The sequence below is a fragment of the Mesitornis unicolor genome, unplaced genomic scaffold (assembly GCF_000695765.1).
Source record: "Mesitornis unicolor isolate BGI_N332 unplaced genomic scaffold, ASM69576v1 scaffold19487, whole genome shotgun sequence".
NCBI lineage: Eukaryota > Metazoa > Chordata > Aves > Mesitornithiformes > Mesitornithidae > Mesitornis > Mesitornis unicolor.
The window spans coordinates 32,218-51,878 of record NW_010198612.1 but is presented as its reverse complement, the minus strand read 5'-3'; the positions used below and the strand labels follow the sequence as shown (position 1 = coordinate 51,878).

Genomic DNA, 19,661 nt, shown 5'->3' with positions numbered 1-19,661 from the left:
ACCACCGAGATTTAAATGTGGCCTTTAGTAGAACTAATTTCTCCTAGTTCAACAGAAAGATAAGAAAGGAAAACTAAGTATCATCACACAAGTTCTTTTTACCTCTGTATAAGTACTTATTTGAAATATTTAGTATGTGATTACTTTTGAAAATGGCTGTATGTCAAGAAAGATACAGATTTTTTTGTGGTTTTCTCATTTTGATAAGGATGTTAACTAAAGTTTTAGAAAATTCTTATCCAAATAGATCAATATTTTAATCTATTAATATTTCATATTAGTTTTGACTTTGATAATTCTTTTGCAAAAGATGTAGTCTCTGGAATAATGTTAATGCTATGTATATGCAATAGGTTTTTGATTGTGTGACCACCCATTCTGGAAAATCCTGACTGCTAGCCAAAAGCATGAAGCTTCCTTACTTTCAGAAATTACAGATTACAATATCAGTATAAAATCTGCAAATTATTTTTAAAAATCTGTAGATTTGAAATAGGAAGTTAATACAATAATAAACTAAAATTCAAAATCTTGTGACCATTTTAGATAGAGTAGGTAGTAAGTAGCTCAGTAGGGAATATAGATAATGAAGGAAGTATACACAGCCTGCACTTCCAGATGCTAATATCAGCTCTAGCATTGGTTCTGCCATTAATGTAGCCAGTTAGAGTTGGAGACATTGGATAGGAAAATGGTGATCATAAAGAATGAGGTCTGTGCATAAACAAAGGTTGCCATAACTCACGTCAGTACTGTTGAGGTCTAAAATGATAGTTTGCTTAATACCCTTGGAGGAAAGGTATGTAGAAGTGTGATGTTGTCATTATTATTTAGCAGCATCATGATATTTGTGCTACCAGTCACTGGATCAATCCAACTGAGTTTAAGAGTTATCAAAATTCTTTATCATCTACTGACTTTCCAGTGAAATAGTCTTTGTGTTATTCGTGAGTCTCTATCTTTGAAACATTACAGCCATACTTTTCTAACTCAAAATTGCAAGTCATTCTAGCTAAAATGTCAAAGCTTTTTCTGACCTTATCAAGCCTAGGTATTTGTTTGACAGGACAGAATGAAACCATATTATCCAAATAAAATGTTACAACCTGATTTTTTTCCACTAATCTTTTTCTAGTGGAAAATTTTGTGTTTCAAGGCTGCAAAGTTCTGTCCTTTTGACTCCCCCCTTATTCTTTGAAATGCAATTACTGTTCAATGAAATGTTAATGCTCTATCCTATTTTTACAGCTGTTCCATGATGTACTGTACAATGTCGTAGCTTAACAATGCTGCTAAATTTTCTTCCTTTATAAATTTCTCCAAATATTATAATGAAGTAAAATGCAAGGATCATAATAATTTTGGATGTTGTTTGTTTTGTAAACACAGGACAATATCTGCAAAGACACATCACCAGGCCAACAACTTCAATATATTTGAAGGAATGGTCTGCCATGGAGTCCCAGTTGCGACAGTTTCAAGAGGCAAAGTGGTTTATGAAGGTGGAATTTTCAATGTCACAGCAGGAGAAGGCAAATATGTCTCCCGTCCACCATTCCCTCCATATGTCTACAAACGAGTCAAGCAGCGAGAGCAGGTTAATTAAACTAATAAATCTCTGTAATGTGTTCTACAACATGAGGATAACTAGCTCTTGGGAAGAGAGGTTTGGGGATTCAATGGTAATTTCCCTTACTAATCAAAATCTGCCCAGGTGGGAGGAAATGAAACTAAGGACTCAATTTTTATTGTTCCTTATCTTACAGAAAAATATTGTAGAGTAGTTCCTGCTCTTTGAGTAGTCTGTACATTTCATAGACTAAGCCTGAGTACTTTTTAAAATAAACACGTCCCACTTGCAATAAAAGTGGACAGAGTTTTGCTCATGGGTAATCTCGTTAACTGCTAGATTCTGTCACTGATTTCACTAAAAATCAGAGACGCTTAACATCATATGCAGAAAGGAATCTTATATTGAGGAAGAGATCAATAATTTTCTAACTCTTTCATGGATCAGATGTTTGAAGCTAAACCCTGTAGAATACTGAACACTTGGCTCTGTTACAGCATGAATGTGTTAAAAGCTGAACGTGCACGAAGCGCACTGCTGGACCAAGCAAGTTTTCTCTGTTCAAGCTCTTGTTCTGTATTTTTTTAGAAGAGAAATATTGCAAAATGCATGAAGATTGAATTTTCAGTGCCTATTTACCATGCAAGCATTTATGAAGAACACTTTTGAGTCCTTAGTGCTACTTATCGTGGGTAGATTTTTCAAAAGCATCCAGACTAAGTATATTTGCAAATCACAACCTGAATCAATGAGATTCACTGCAGGATCTAAAAGCTGAATCAGACTAGCATCCATGTGATATATGGCCCATTGAAATGATTCCAAGATAATTCTGTATATTTCTTCCTGCCGTTGTCTTGGTGGACTGAGAAAGGCATGTAAAAGCGGCTGAGTGAGGCTTTCCTCCAAAGACCACACTTTCACAGAGGCTGCTGGGCTATCTGCAAGTTGGTGCACATAATACAGTGGATAGGCAGGGAAGGCCCCTCATGAGCACATAGTTTTTCCCTGGGAACTAAGAACAGAAAACAAATTATTGCATTTTGGGGTTTTCCAAACATAAAGGTATACTCTCTTTTTTGGTACCGGTACAAGTCAGTGTAAATTAGATAAAATAAGGTATTTTCACTTGCATTATGTTGGCATCTAACTATGCTGTTTCTACTTTGCTTTTTATTTTGAAAACAGATTCCTTATTTAAATCTGTCCACTAATGTTATATATTCTGTTCAGCTTTGCAGTGTGAATAAAGCTTAGTGTTTCTGGGAGAAAGAAAGGGCAAAGAAAATAATCTGTTCCTAGATTTCCCAAACCTGGTAGAGAAGTGAACCAGTAGTCCTAACTGTGAATTTGTCTGGAGAAAAGATCTTCCCTTTCCACTGAACATTAACCTGAATTGAAACAATCACCCCAAAGTCATACAATTACATGGCCAGCTGCAGATAAGTTTGTCTCACAGAGTGAGAACTGCTCACCTACAGTAAACTCATTCTGCATTTTTAATCTAGATAGATTCTCTTTGCAGTGTTTGTCTTAGAGTTCATAGTCCTTCAGCGGGATATGTATCATGCACAAAATTGTATGTGCCTGTGAGTCTGTCTAATCTGCTGGACATTGAAAATTATTGGTATTTTGTTAATGACAGCTGCTTATTATTATAGCACTTTCTTTGTTGTGCAATAATAATCCCTTTGATGCTGTAGCCACAGCTGAGTTTTAGTGACTACAGATCCTGGCATCTCTGGTAAAGCCTTATATCCCATGTTAGAAGTAGGTGTATATCAAAACTAAACTACAATTTAAGAGAAATTTGATAATTATAGAATTCTGAAAGACCTAAGTGAACATGGTGGTTTTGATTTCCCATCAAAGCTAGACAGAATTTTCCCTTAACCAAAACATCAAATACAAAATGTCTTCAGAAGTGATTTTTCAAACAGCTTAACTTCCTGTAGCCAGCAGCTGGTGAATGGTAGATACCCACACAAGGCAGGATTTGGTTTGTTTCACTGAAGGACATTAACCTCTCTTACCTGTATCAAGAGCATCACTGGAAAATGTGTTTATTTTAACAAAGCTTATAGCTTGAACATGCAGTGAGTCAGCTGTTCTGGAGAGCAGCTCAGGTTTGTGTTCTCTATACCTGTTCACTCCTGGGATATTCTGAAGTAAGTGAACAATGATTAAAAAAATATACAGAAAAAACCAGATTGATTGATTTATGATCGTGTTTTATCATATCATATTTATTTATGAAGGATTTGCCACTCCAAGATCTCTTTGGACTAAGGAAGGGAGAAGCATCAATACAATGAGATGGAACATGGTCAGTTGCTTCTTAAAAAAATTAGGTCTAGAATCGCTTTGTTTCAGTGTTGAACAGATTGAGCCACCAGCTCCTTATGAAAGCTGAGAACTGAACTGTTTATCCCAGTGTAAGGGATATTTTCAAGAGAGAGGTTTGATGAAAGTGTTGAGATGAGTAACATAAAAAGTTGGGTTATCATAGGACTGCTATTTTCATTGTGTCCAGTTAGCCATCGCAAGGGGAGGGCAAATACAGTGAAATATTTGAAATATTTTATTGCAGGTCTGTCAGCCTGTTCCTGTGAAGAGAGCACCATATACAGATGTGGTCTCAGAAACATTCGTTGCACCAAAATAATAGGCTCATTCTCCAGGCTCTTGCAGGTAACTGTCTCTTTTAATTAGTGAAAACTACTTTATTTAATGCTTCTCTGAAACCATGAAAACAGAAGTGCAGCAGGCCTTCTAGCTTGTGACAGGCTTGTCTGAAATAAGCCCTTTCAGAAGCTGAGTTGTCTTAGTATTTTTAAATTTGATGAAAATTTGTGGCAGCCCAGGTATTGAGGACCTCTTTCTGATTGAAGCCTCATTTAAAAAGTTCAGTTGAGAGAAGCAAATGGAGTTTCAGCTGCTAGACACCAACATGGGTATGAAGGCCTATAGAAAAACTGAGTTCAGTAAGCACCAGGAGTACAAACAGTGCATAAATATTTGGCTTTCAGATGTACAGGTGAAAAAAAAAAAAGCTTGATGTGAAAAATGAAAATATTTCCCTGTGTTACAGACTATAACTCTCCACCAATTGTGCTGTTTGGGTTAAGTTGATAGATCTGTTTTGCAAGGACAACAGCTGTCTTCATGCAATAGAGATGCTGCAGTCAGTGCCAGCAGGTGTCTAATGGATGGTTGAGCTGCTGTAAGGCTCAGTGCTGCCAATGGGGAAATAATACCCAGCATCTCCCCTTCCCTCCTCTCCAGCATCCACAGTGTGTAGCTTGGTTATTGACACTCCCTTACCTGCATACACCCTGCTGATCAGTAGATCTTTCTAAGCTGATTTACTTGCTAAGCCAGTAGGAAACAATTAGCTTCCCTTTTCTGGGTTAGTTTTCTGTTGACTTAGTGAGTTGAACTGTCTCTCAGAAGAACCCTGCGAGGATCAGTGCAGTGCAACATGTGGGTGGGATAAGGCAGTGGGGGGAAAGGACTAAGACACCCCACTCTTTGACTGCTTAACAAGCAGAAGAAATGCTTCAGTGAAAACTAGAAGAAGTAGGTAAGTCTTCCAGCAAGCACAACTGAGGTATGATGCTGCTATATGCCAACTGCAGCTGAAATGTTGTCTACTACAGCAGTTTAATATGAGTCAGGGGCACAGTGGGTGGCAGTAAGCATGACAAAATCCAGGCTGAGTTTTTGGGTGCATATATGTACAAACAATGAGATCAGCTAGCTTGAGAAATTATTCCCCAATAGATGGATGTAAAGCCCCAGTTCACACCTCACATAAAATGTTCTTATTGATAATTAATATGAGGATGGGAACAAACCTGCAATGGTGGGAGAGCAAAGTTAGCTTTTTCACATTTCATTGTATAACTCCTTTAAAGCTCCCTCACAGTGAACCTCATCCAGGGCATCAAAAGCAGCAACAGAGTGCAGCATGCTATTTGTTTTCCTCTGTCATAGGGAGAAAGCTTTTATAATAGAAAGGACTAAAGGCTAAAGCTGCAATGTGAGGGAGTAATAATCGTTCTTTCTAGCTCCTAGCACTCTTTCTCCATTATTACCTCTCTGAGTGACAAATTGCAAAGCAGAGATTTTCTTTTGAAAGATTATATCATGTTGTCTTTTTCTTCTCTGTAGATAAAAGCAAATGAAAATGACCCTGCTGTCCCCACCAAAGCACTGCATTCTGATTCAAACAATCAATCCACAATCATCTTCATAAGAGAAAACAGTAATGAATAAACATTATACTGGGCTTTCTGCATGAAAGTTGTCGTTGCAATTTCTCTTTAAAAGGAATTTTATTGTAAGAACTGGAAGTAATAATAAGTGGGTCCCCCACAGCCTTCTCCTTGAAAAACTAAAAAACTACAACATAGATAAGTGGTCTGTGCAGTGGATGGGGAACTGGCTGATGGGCCATACCCAGAGGGTGGCAGTAAATGGTTCATTCTCTAACTGGCAACTAGTCAAAAGTGGGGTCCCACGGGGATCAACATTGAGTCTGACACTATTTAATATCTTCATTAGTGATCTGGATGTTGGGATCAGGAGCTCCCTGATGAAGTTTGCTGATGACACCAAAATGAGTGAGGTAGTTGACACTCCAGAAGGGAGAGCCACCCTCCAGGAAAACCTGGACAGTTTGGATGAGTGGGCTAGCAGGAACTGTATGAAGTTCAACAAGGACAAATGTAAGGTCTGGCATCTGGGAATACATAATCCAAGAATGCAGCTGAGACTGAGTTCCACCTGGCTAGAGAGCAGTCCTTTGGAAAGGGACCTGGGGGTCTTGGTGGATGACAAGCTCAACATGAGTGAACAGTGTGCTGCAGCTGGAAAGACAGACAAGAAGATGCTGGGTTGCATTAAAAAGGGCATCACCAGCAGAGATAAAGAAGTCATTATCTCTCTACTAGGCACTGGTCAAACCACACTTTGAGTACTGTGTCCAGTTTTGGTCTCCACTATACAAAAAAAGATGTGGACAGGTTGGAAGCGGTCCAGAGAAGGGCAATGAGGATGATCAGAGGACTGGAAGGGCTGCTGTATGAAGAAAGGCTGAGAAAACTGGGCCTGTTCAGCCTTGGGAAGAGAAAGCTTAGGGGGACCTTATCATGTACCAGCACATGAAGGGTGGCTACCAAGAAGATGGAGACTCTCATTTCACAAGGAGTCACATGGAAAAGACAAGGGGTAATGGACACAAGTTGCTTCCGACTGAACTTCAGAAGATTTCTTTTTACCATGAGATCAATCAGACATTGGAATAATATCCCAGGGAAAGTGGTAAATTCCCCTACATTGGTCAGTTTTAAGAGTCAGCTTGACAGGGTGCCGACTCATCTCATCTGGTTCCAACCGCTCCGCCATGGGCAGGGACACCTTCCACTAGACCAGTGTCTCACTACTCTCAGAGTAAAGAATTTCTTCCCAATATTTAATCTAAATCTACCCCCTTTCATCTTAAAACCATTACTCCTTGTCCTGTCACTATACTCCCTGATTAAGAGTCCCTCCACATCTTTCCTATAGGTCCACTTTAAGCACTGGAAGATTGCTGTAAGGTCTCCCCAGAGCCTTCTCCAGGCTGAACAACCCCAACTCTCTCAACCTTGGCTTCATAAGGCAGGTGCTCCAGCCCTCTCATCATCTTCATGGCCCTCCTCTGGACCCACTCTAATATGTCCATGTCCTTCTTGTTTTAGGGGCCTCCAAGTACTCCAGGTGGGGTCTCAGAAGAGTGGAGGAGAGGGAGAGAATCACCTCCCTCGACCTGGTGGCCTTCTGTTTAACTGGATGCTTAACATCCAGTGTTGGCTTAAGTGAGTTTCTCAAGGCCAAAATGATTCAATTATTACAGAAATGAAGCCCAGGACTAAAGGCTACCAGTCCTTTTGATACTGTGGATGTGCCCAGGACTTTCAAATGTCCTTTGGGCTCATGGGACAGCTACGGAGATCAAAGCAATACAAAAGACTGCAGACCATGAAAGCAAAAGAAACAAAGTTAGTGATTTTTCTAAAAACAGATGTTTTCACAGTGTGACAACAGCAAGTAGTTATGAGTTATATAAACACCCATTTTACGAACTGACTTTCCAAACCATGGAAGTATATTATGTGTGTAATCTTTTTATATTTCCTACAGATTTTGTTGGATTAGAAATGAAGAAGCTTCTGTACAATTAGCCAAGAGTTCCTGATCTGTATGTTGGTATTTTTTCCTCTGTACCATGGATTACACCCCTTTGTCTTTTGTTCTAAACAAATGCCTACTTTTCAATTCCAATGACTATTTTAACTATTGTACAGATGTCATGGAAAAAAATTACGTGCGCATTGTGAACTGGGATTTACACCATATACTGTATTTTTATATCCTTGAGTGCAACAAGTTATTAAGCCTGTCAGGTTTGTGAAATCTATGAGTTTTACCTTGACATATGTGGACCCTAGTACCTGAATCCTGCCTCTAGCTGCACAGTGCCAAGTAATACCCCTTGAGAAACTGTGTGACATCAAAAGTATTTCTGTTGTGCAATTCAGGCACTACTACTGAAGGTAAGACTCCAAATGCCTGTGGTCCTTGTTCTTTTTCCACTTTTATGAGGCACACTATAATGGTGATATCTTCATAGGGATATAACTTTGCAACTGCTGAGGTCCCTATTCCAAAACACCAGTAATGTGTGATAGCAGAGCCAAACATAGTAGGATGCTTTTTCTTGTAGGCATATACTTAATTTGGCATGAAATGGGATTATAAAACACATTTGTGTTAGCACAGGTCCTAAACTGGAGCACTGAAGGAGCACAGAGTGGACTCTCAGTCCTGCCTTAGTCTCTAGACCTGGAAAGGACTCCTGAATTTGTCCCACAACCTCATCCCAGCTATCGCTTGCTCATTACATTCTCACAAAGTTGTTGTTGGTGCTGTTTCCTAACTATTGTCCTAAACAAACAGACGCCCTGCACTAGGACGGAAATCTGGTTTAGAGATTACTTTCGCAGCAGTTTCCTTGAGTCTTTCACAGGGAAGTAAGACAGCAATTGCTTTCCCAGCTGTTTGAATCCTACTTTATTTAGACACACTCCTCAGGCTTCCCCAATGCCTACTGAGAAAAATGTTTGTTTTCTTTGATTCTTCCTTCTGCCTGTTGGTCACTCAGCAAGAGACAGCTATCTCTGATTGCTTTGAGAGGTGGCATTGCTGCATTAAAACCTTTTTTCTCTTGAGCAATACATCTCAGTACAGAGGAGACAAGGATCTGTTTCATCAAGGCTGAAGCAGAGAATAAACTTTAGCACTTCTCATTGGGATTCTGCTGTTTTCCCCTCTGCTCTTGCATAGAAAGGTGAAGGCTCAAACACAGTAAAGAAAAAAATCTGCTGACCATATTTTTATCACTTTCCCCAGCCAGACAGAAATTTGAGATCTTTAGTACCCCATTCTCCCTGGTGATGTGGATTCCAGGTGCAGGAGCAGAAAAAGAATTTGGGAGATCTGATCCTGGCATCCCTAACATTGCTTTCATCCTCATCTTGTGTTTATTGCCCTGTTGGCTGTCATTTCACTGCCTGTGAAGAGCTCATGGCTGTGTTGCAAGCACCTACACCTGCAGTGCTTCTCTCTCCAGCCTCAAGTACCAGGGGATCTCTGCAATGTAGCCATACTGGGGCATATAGCTTTACTGGGCCACTGGAGGGCAGGGCTGGTATTGTGTATCAAGAATGAGATGAGAAGGAAGTTACTCTCAAGCAGAACAGCACCCATGAAGGATGTTCACATACTTTGAAGTCTGTCCCATAAAGTTGACAATAACATTCTCATTTTCAGGCTTTATTTCATCATCAACAGAGACTGATCCTGTCTTTGATCCCTACTTTCCACTTTTGCAAAGTAAAACAGAATTAGAGGAAAGGCTTTGTCTGTTCATCTTTAATTGCAAGCATCTCTGGGCTACTTAAACTGTGATGAAAACACAGTGAGTCAGTTTGACAATGCTGACCAAACAGGGATCAGGGTAAAAGCAATTGCAAATTCAGTGTCCTCTGACTTTGCACACCCAGCTGCCCACATGAAATGTTGCAACAAAACTGGCACAGATTAAAAAAAAAAGGCCCTTAGCTTTGAAGCAAGCCAAGTTCAGGGACATGGGGTGGTGATGAGGAGAGTTCTATAACCATGGTTGTTGAAAGGAAATGGCCTCATTTGTGTGGTGCTTCAGGAGGGTCGGGAACACTACCATGTCTCTCTGAATTACCTTCACAAGACAATGAGGTCAGCCTTTCATTAATTTTGCAAACCAGATTTGATCCAATTGGGGGATTTTTTCACAGTAAATCAAACAGCTTCTGCACTAGTGAAGGATGTTTAAAAAGGAAGTTGAGCTCTGCCATGAGCTGGGGGAAGGAAAGGGATGAATGAGTCAAAAGCAAAATCCAGACTTCTCCTCAGACTCTTGTTCCAAGTGCTGGTGGTATATGTATACATTTCTGACAAGCCCTAGACAGGCAGTTAGAGACAATGCTCAGTAACATGAAATATATTTAACATTTCCATTATGCCAATAAATGAATAAATTTCAACTGTACCTGTAGTTCACTTGTGCTCAGCAGAAAGAAAAAAATACATGTTTTTATGTACAGGGAAGAATGATCTATTGAAGCAGAAGAAAACATACCAAAAGAGGAAAGAAGACTTTGAATGACAAAGACAAGTGAAAAGAGCCAAATAAAATGTAGGAAATGTGAGGAGAGGGTAGGCAAGATGAGGAACAGAAAAAAAAATTTAATAGGAATACTGTTTTTTGTTGTAATTTACAGATTAAAAAAAAAGAAGAACTGAGCACTGTAATCATATGGTTGGAGGTTATGGTAAACAGAGAGGCCAGAGGGAATAGCTGAACAACCTGAAGAGAAGTTAGATGAAGATAAACAAACTCCCAGATTTCCCCAGCTCACAGGGCAGAAAAAATGGGAGAAAACAGAAACCAAGTAAGGTCTGCAGAGAATGAGAGGCACGTCTCTGTGTAATGGCAGGGGAGAGACAGAGCTGCCTTTTCATCTGTACAGCTGAAGAGAACAGTTTAGTGGGTATTTCATCTACTCTCTTCTCAAACACAGGGCAGCTGAAGGAGTAGACCTAATACTGTAGATGGGGGTAAGAACTGTTCTACCACTGCAGTACCTCAATGCCTTTGAGGCACTGAAGGTGAATTTGTTTTAGAATTTCAAGAAACTCTGCAGAATGTGCCATCATCTCTGGTATCCCAGGTTTAAGGAGATGGGGAAGAGCAAACTTACCTCCTTTGCCTGACATCCAACTCACCTGCAGCACACGGGCATGCATGTGTATAGTCACAGAAGCAAACAGTGCATTAGTCCCCTTAGGTGTGTGACTCCAGATTAGTGTAATGGCAGCAATAGTTGTGAGGTGGCACCCTGCGGCTGGGACAGCACATTCACAAATTAACACAAGCTTTTGTTGTGCATGTCTAATATGTTCTCTGCAATGCTTTCTGTAAAAGTCACCAAATCACAGAGTTCTCTGGGGACTGAAAAGAGCACATCCAACTCCCACCAGCAATAAACTTGTCAAGACTCAGCCTAAAATGTTCAGCTCTTGCTGATGTTTAACTCCTTTTCCCCTTTCATCTGCAATGATAACAAGAATGAAGAGAACAAGAGTGAAGGAATATATACTCTTGACAGTAGTACCTGGACATCCAGTCTGTTTTGTGAAAACAAATTTAGAGATCCCTTCATTAAGGTCCTTTTTCACCAGAATGCTTTTTGCTGCTGGTCCTTGACAGTATTACCTGGGATATAAATGATGTTCTGCTACTATCCAAGGCTGTCCCACTTTAGAAAGAGAGGACATAGCCAGGCTACTCAAAGACATTCAGCACAACTCTTAATAATGCATGGCATTAATCTAGCACCCCATCTTCTAGAGAAAAATTGACACACCAGCAACCTGACCCATCTGTATCCGTGGAGGAGCTTGGTGTTTTCCTGTGTTTTTCAGTGTTTCTGGTGGAAAATAACTTCTGACACTTACTACTGGAAAGTTTTAAATAAGTGTTTATTCATTCAGATAACAGAGACATCGATCAGTGGCTGTCCTGAGACCAGAGTACACCGCCTGTTAGGTGGGTTTTCAGCTCTACTTTAAATCTCTAGTGCCACGTCAGTCAAGCCATTCCAATGTCTTTATGCTCTTAGCATTTGTTCTTGTGTCATATGAAAGTCACATCATCAATATTAGTTGAATAGGTGAAACACTCAGTATTGGCTCAATTTTGTTTCATTGAAGTTAATGATGGTGTTTGCAACATAATTAAGTCCATTTTTTGCCACTTCTACAAGCTCCCTTGGATTACAAGTTTCGAACCATTGTTCATCTCTGCTCATATGACCCTACACCTCAAAGTCAGCATGTTTGAACCCACAGCACCTGATTCCTCTGTACTTTAGGTCTCATGAGAATTCTCACTTCTGTGAATGCTACATTACCTCTGTCATGATGATCAAAAATACGGGACAATCTGCACGAGCAATACAACCTGTGGATACGTGAAAGTGGGAGACTAAGACCAAGTGAGGAATTCCCTGCGGGAGACTAGGATTAGAAACTTCTGAGAGAGAAATCAGCAAAAGTGGTGGAGCGGAGGTAGGAGAGAATGTTCATCAGAGTTAGAAGACTGACAGGGCATACAGAGCACTGTCCTTGCAGAAGATACACAGGAGCAGGTATATGAAGCTGAGGATGGGAAAGAACCAGTGTTTAGGCAATTGAAGGTTGAGAAATAGATGGAAATGTCTAGAAACATGTAAGCCCTCTAGTTAGGTTCTTAGCCAGCCCAGAAGCCAATGGACAGCCTCTGCTGTGTCTTCTATCTTCAGTGTCTGGCAAATGTGAAGAAAACAAACCTGCTGCTGCCATTATGTCCTCTATTAGCTCAACCCAAAAAGGTTTGTGCTGTAGTCCTAAAAGCTCCAAGTTGTTTGATTGCTTTTACACAGAAGAAGGCATGCTCCATGGATCTCTAAAGTACCAGACAATGCAGACCCCAAGTTGACAAATGAGTATTAATGGAACCCAGAACTCTCAGTAGGGAAGAGCACACTATCTCCTGTGGCTTCTTTTCCACACTCTTCCAAAATAATGATGATTAGCATTTGATCCTATTTTTTACTTTTTAAAATCATAATTCCATAGGAAATACGAGTGCAAAACACAGATCTCTGTGGAGCTAGAGCGTCTCAACCTTATCCAAAGATTCATCTGGTCTTTTTCATGCCATGTTGTCATTTGTCACACTCCTTTCTTTCTTCTTCACTGCATCTCTTGCCTTGAGTACTGGAAACCAAAAATTTATCTGGGAAAGACAGAAATATGATGCTATGATGTTAGTATTAGTAAATTAGAGATCTCCCATACACTAACACCCTGTATGGTCAGTATTTAAGGCTATTTAAAGAAAAAACTAACAAACAAACAAAAACCACTCAAAACTATGTGTCTACAGCTTTCTATTTGGATTTGCCATAAATATATGCATATGTGTTTGTTATTTCCATTTATGTGTGTGTGTGTATGTGTGTGTGTGTATATATATACACACACACACACATATATATACACAGGGTGAATGTCTTTTGCCAACAAAAAGTTCTGTTTCCTAATTTGCAGTTGCTCTCCCACTGTGTTTTAAAACAGAAATACATCACCTTTCATTTCGCTAAGCAGCAGCTGGGAATCTTTCTCAACATTAAGAGGCTGCTCACAAATGTCTAACATTTGCTTTCTAGACTGCAGGAATACTCTTTGTGCTGGAGGTGCTTTTCTTATGTTCATGAAAACCAAATTTATTCTCTGTAGAGCTTGAAGTCTGAGCAGTATTTTCTTGCTACCACATAGTCATTTGGGTGTACCCATGTCATGTCTGATGCATGTGTGTTGGACAGAACAAAATAATTTTATGATCTAATCTCACCAGTAGGAAACTTGTCTCTGGTCCCTGTGCAGGAGAGCACTGGAAAAAGTCTATCAGGTCATAATTTAAGTTAACAAGTATTTAAGTATTTCTTGGATCTGTCTACCACCCTGAGATAGGGAGATTTCTTTTTTTCCTAGAGCTGATGGCTTACCGTTCTTGCAAACACATACTTCCCAGGTTTCTCTTGTAGCTTTGCTCTTTTCCTGAGTAATTTTTCATGCAGATAATGTATCCGTTTCATCTCAGTGTCAGGATAAAATGAAGTTAACACAAGTATTTTAAGTTGGGTCAGAAGGCCAGAGAATAACCCAAAAATTATTAAGAAGAAGATGATGACTCCAAGCTGGATCCATGTCGTAGACAGAGCGAGCTCTGGCTGAGGGATGCAGCCATGCTTGAACAAAGAAATCTTGAAAGGATCTCTCTTTGCAATATGCTCTCTCATACCAATTATAAAGCTGTTCTCATTCCTCTGCACAAGAAAAGGGGGAAAAAAGAGCTGGTTATGGTACTGATTCCCTCCTTTCTTACTATTTCTCCCATTGGACATTCAGATTTACAAAGGACCATAAATCCTCTAGTCCAGTGTCTATATATGCTATGCTCATAACAATACATTTATTGGCTGTTTATAAATATTTCAGACTACATTTTCACTACTTCTCTTGGGAGACTGTCCCAAAATTTGGACTGTTAAGAACTTACCTTCTCAGTGGCTCTGATTGGCAGACAGATATTTAGCTAATCTGGCTATAACAGTTTAATATCTGCTCAGATCCTCTGTTGTTTTCACCTTCCTTCAGGGTGAAACAGCAGAACAGAGTGTATCCATCCTACTACATACATGGTCAGCAGTGCTTCCACACCCACCTAAGCAGGTGCTCTGATCACAAGGTTATCACGCACACTAAGTCACCTCTCCTCCTCTGATAGTTGCCATTGCTTAGAAGAGCTGATATCTTGCACTGCTTGTAGACTGAAATGCTGAATGAGAGGGACTAAATCAGACTTGCTGCTGGGAGCAGTGATTCATACTGGCAGGCAACTTTCTGCTTGGCATGTAAGAACACTGTAGGAAGGCCAAATCATGCAGCCCTCTTTTCTGACGATGCTGGGGGGGAAATGTAGCTCTTTCTTGTGGCTTTTCTAACCACCTTACAGAGGCCAGGCACTTCTGTTAGATGTTCATTGGAAGAACCAGATGCCCAAAGCATGCTACCCATTGTCAGCCTGTTAGCTTTTCCTTGACATTATCCTGTTCCAATCTATCTCAGTACATTTTATCCCTAAACTGAACCAATGTATAAGCAAGAAAAAACTGCATGAGGAACTCAGTATGAAACAGGGCTACAAGTGCATGAAGAATTTTAGTGTTCATACTGAGAATAAATGTCTCAAGAAGTCACTGAGTCTATCCTGCTTACCCAGCCAGCTTTCTAGGATGTCTGAGAACAGCAGCCCTGAGGGTTGTTGTGACAAATCTGTGGAGATTAAATTTTACATTTTAATGACTAGCCTTCCTTGGGGAACTAGAAACAATCTGATGATGCCATTATTTTCTCTTTTGGAATGGTCAACCAGCACTCCATGGGACAAAAACCGGGAACCTCTGGTTTATGTCTGCCATACAGATACTGATTTTTTTTATACTCCTCGTTGAGTTAAAACTGGACAATAATTTAATTTTGATCCCATGGGAGAGTTTGATATTTTGATATACAATACAAGATATCATAATCTGAAGTAGAATAGAATTTGACCAGTAGCTTGACTTCATTTCAGCTAATTTTGTTCATACTTCACATTTGCCTGAAGTGTTCCCATTCCCCTTCATGGTTCAGTCTCAACCAGATGAATGTCCCATGACACACTGTGACCACCAGTCTGCTACCACACTGTCTAAGCTGAACCTGCATGGGTTTAGCAATGTGTCATAGAAAATGTGCTCTGGCTGAAGAACCCACCTCAGAGGTGTATCACAGAATCACAGAATCTTAGGAGTTGGAAGGAACCTCGAAAGATCATCCAGTCCAGCCCCCCTGCCAAAGCAGGATCACCTAGACTAGGTCACGCAGGAACGTGTCCAGGCGGGTTTTGAATGTCGCCAGAGAAGGAGACTCCACAACCTCTCTGGGCAGCCTGTCCCAGTGCTCTGTCACTCTCACAGTGAAAAGGTTTTCCTCATGTTCAGGTTGAACCTCCTATGCTCCAGCTTGCACCCATTTCCCCTTGTTCTGTCATTGCACATCACTGAGAAGAGCCTGGCTCCTTCCTTCTGACACTCACCCTTTACAAATTTATAAACATTAATGAGGTTGAAATATTAAAATATTTGAAATATTACTTTCTTGAAAGTATTGAAGGGTTGTATACTTCTGGGAAATGTTTTAAGCCTGATCTCCCAAGCTATCAAATTGTGCCTGCACAGCATCACACGGGTCACACACTCCAGCAGTGAAATCTCCAGCTTTAGTAGTATTCACTGAGCAATCTGATCTAACTCTGAAGTTGGCCCTGTTTTGAGCATGAGGTTAGTCTAAATGCCCTACAGATGTCCCTTCCAACCTAATTACTCTATGGTTCTCTATGCCACTGCTGCTTTTGCTAGAAAAATCTTGAGATTTCAGCAATGTGTTATTACTTCGTGTGTATACAGCCATCCCTTTTTAAATGATGATCTCCTCACACTACTCAGCTAAAGAAAGGTAGGCATCTCTTACATCAGTGTCACAGTCGCATTTTGACTATAAAAGTGGTGCTTCACAAATGTCAGCATTGTGAATTTTTAAGCTTCCAGTCTTCTCAACATACATAAGTGAAAGAATGAAAGTCCTTCTTACTGTATTTACCATTCTCTAGAAATATGATGGGACTTTGGAAAGCGCAGAGAGCTATCTGGTACCATCTAATGTATGTATCTGTAAATACAATGGCCTTTTTTGAAACAAATAAATGATAATGTTCTGAAGGAACTGATGGCTCATTGGTTGTATGTCTGCTCCTGCAGCTGCTGTAGAGGAAGAGAAATTTTTCAACACTAAACTAAGAAATACACTGATAGCTACTTACTTGCTGAAAAAGGCTGAGTTGAATCTCTAGATCTGGTACTTCTTGGAGATGTTTATTCACAGAAATAATTAACCAATAAAACAAATAATCTAATGCAGCAAACAGAAGCCAGATGCAAAGATGAATAATTAACGGCAGAAAAAAATATTGCATGTTTTTTCTGTCCTTCCTTGTGAGGCAGAACGATGGGATTGTCACATAGTCTTCCCTTTCTTTTCTGTTAAGTGGCAGAAGATAGGGTCTTTGCTGTTGCTTCTGATGTTCATCAAATGCGATGAACTGTTTTGTGATATAAGTATTCTTAAATGTGACACTGTGAGAGCCCACAAATTTTTTGATAAATAGGCCAGTTCCAAAAGAAGCTAGAAAAATGCCCACTATAGGCAATGCTTTCTGGCCTATGTAGGGAAGTATAGTCAGCATAAAAGATATCTGGTTAGCAACTCTCTGGATTTCTTGTTTTGTGTCATTGAGCTCTTGTTTTAGTGCATCATCTGAAATTGAATAAGATGGTGTGAAGTCATGCCTTAGGAATACTATATGATTAGATAGTTCAATGGAATGCTTGGCTGCCTCATAAATCCATTTTACTGCCTCAACGTAATACTTTATCAATGCAAATTGCTCATACTCTAAATGACAGGTTATACTGTCTGCCAAAACCTTTAGGTTGCGGAAAATATTTTGGATGTTGCCGGCCACCACGACACCTGTGCCAGCAGTAATAAGAGCATCCCTGCCATTTCGCAGTCCGCAAGAAAGAAGGAAGAGGACACTAAAACAGCGCAGGTGCTTTAAGCAGGGGAGTGTGATAGAAAGTGAGATCCAAATGAATCCAGAAATCAGTAAGGGACCCGAAGGGTGGTGTGCCAGGGAGAAGTGCATGCCAAGGAAAAAGAGGAAGCTTGAGAGGAAGCCAACTGCAGAGCAAACTGCAAAAAGCTGCATCAGATGCTTCCAGCCAGGCTTCCTTTCGGATATAAAAATTCCCCATGCATTCTGGGCTATTGAGACAAATGTTCGCATTTTCTTCTGATTGTTGCTGACACTGTGATGGTTCAAACTAAAATGAAAAGAAAATAAAAATAGTGTTAGTTGCAAGGTCACACTACTGACAACAACATGCTTTTAACTGGCTGGTCAATACTTCTTCACATTGTAAAAAAGGCAGCCTCACGTGAGACCCAAATCTTCATCCCCAGTATCACACATATAAACATGGGAAGGATGATGCTAAAAGGTAGTGTATCTTTTTTTTCAAAGTACTTTAGTCCTTTTATTTTTTGTGCACTTTGATTTCTCATTTGCTATGTAGACACAGTGATTCATATGTACGTATGTGTGTGTGTGTATGTATGAGAAGGACGTAAGTCTCCCATAGCACCCAGTGCTTCCCCACAAATGCTGGCTTTGCCTCACAGGGGCACTGGGCAGGAAGAGAGGGGAATGTGGAAACTTTCCATCCATATTCCCATGCAGGGACTGCAGCTCTGCCCATGGGGAGCAGCCAGAGCAGCTGCCAGGGAGGGAAGGACGGGGGGAGCAGCACATGGACCCTGCTCAGGGATGGGGAACAAAGCTCTCCTTTTCCAGCAGGAGGAAGGTCAGTACAGAGGGAAGAAAGTGTCTCTCTGAGGCATCATTCCTTCCTTGGGTGTCTCCTGGGATAACACTGCCACATTGGTCCACATACACTTTTAATCCTAATTGCTAGTACTTGTCAGCGTCTCTCCTGCCTACCAGCATGCTCGTACTGTATATTACAGAGTATTTCTGTGAGATGCAATTCAGTTTGACAGGAGATAGGCCAGTGCTCACATCTTTCCTTCCTTTTTTTTACAATATACTATTTATAGTGCAATTTGTCCAAAGATGCAAGATCAATTTATATGCATATTAGCCTTTTAACATGCAAGACAAATGAAAGACTAATTAAATAAAATAAACTGTTGCAATTTTGTCTTATAATGGGAAACAGTTGTCTTCGCAAATACATCCTGAAGATATTACTTTGTCTTTTGTTTAGCCTGAACACAGCAGGTAGCCAGGAACTAAACTATTATTGTGTATGCATGCTGTATTTTACTGCCATTTGATTTTATGAATTCTGCTAACATTCACTGCACCATTTTCCCCTTCCTCTCATTGTGTTTAGTTATTAGTTATGCCATTATTGACTTTGCATGCAACAGGAGCTGAGAGTGATCAGAGCAGGCATCTGATCCCAACTGGGGCCTTCTTGGACTGCTGTGCTTGGTGTGCTGCTTTTCCTTGGCCTCAATTGAGCCTGATCCTTCTTAGTGCTGAGGACTATCTTGAAAGATACTGAGTGTTTTCGGTGCTTAACTGCTTCAGCAGGGATTGACAGTGGGCAATAGCTCTCAGCGTGGGCTCCATCCCTGGCACTATCACCCTGCTTGGGAAAGCTGAGGAAATTGCTTCCCTCCAGGGCCTGGGTGAACTTAGCTGTAAAAGGAGTACAGCAGCAATTAGCAGCTGCTTCACAGGAGCAAAATTAGTTAATTAATGTTCCCGAAGTATGTAGAAGTTGCTATGTGTTTGAGAAAGAGGTGCAAGAGAAATGGGAAGGAGAGATAGCACACAAACCACAGAACTCCAGCTGTCCTCTGCTTATGTGGATGGTCTGCTTTGCCTTCTTCTGAACTAGAAATTAACAAGGAGTTTTTAGGAAACATAATTAAAAGGGGATGTTTATAATCCTGGAGCCAAGCAGAACCAGCAAACTGCCAGCGAATCCTGAACTTCCTAGATCAGATCCTTAAACAGTGCTTTGCAGCACATCTTTGCAGATATAAGAAAAATTACCCAGTACAGTGAATAGATCTGGGGTTCTGTTCTTGATTTAATAAGCCATAAAATAATCAAATGCAAAAAAGATAGCATTTATGTAATATGATACAAAAAACATCCATGTGAGAAAATAGCACTCTCTGAGTTTTCTTTTGCACTGATTTCACA

The 19,661-nt window shown here is 40.3% G+C and overlaps 2 protein-coding genes across 2 annotated transcripts in view; one reads left to right on the top strand and one right to left on the bottom strand.

The window, feature by feature from the left end:
* DPYS (dihydropyrimidinase) overlaps nucleotides 1-4,252 on the top strand; it is a 29,487-nt gene extending 25,235 nt beyond the window's left edge. The window contains exons 8-9 of the mRNA XM_010189197.1: nucleotides 1,390-1,597; nucleotides 4,161-4,252. Coding sequence (XP_010187499.1) covers nucleotides 1,390-1,597; nucleotides 4,161-4,235 — 283 coding nt within the window. The 3' untranslated portion in view covers nucleotides 4,236-4,252. The remainder of the gene's footprint in view (nucleotides 1-1,389; nucleotides 1,598-4,160) is intronic.
* An 8,656-nt stretch (nucleotides 4,253-12,908) lies between these two features.
* Nucleotides 12,909-17,708, bottom strand: DCSTAMP (dendrocyte expressed seven transmembrane protein). Its single transcript, XM_010189199.1, has 3 exons — nucleotides 16,683-17,708; nucleotides 13,765-14,085; nucleotides 12,909-12,992 (listed from the first exon to the last, which is right to left on the bottom strand). Exons 1-3 carry the CDS (start codon nucleotides 17,706-17,708, stop codon nucleotides 12,909-12,911), a joined length of 1,431 nt encoding a protein of 476 aa, XP_010187501.1.
* Nucleotides 17,709-19,661: the final 1,953 nt, after the last annotated feature.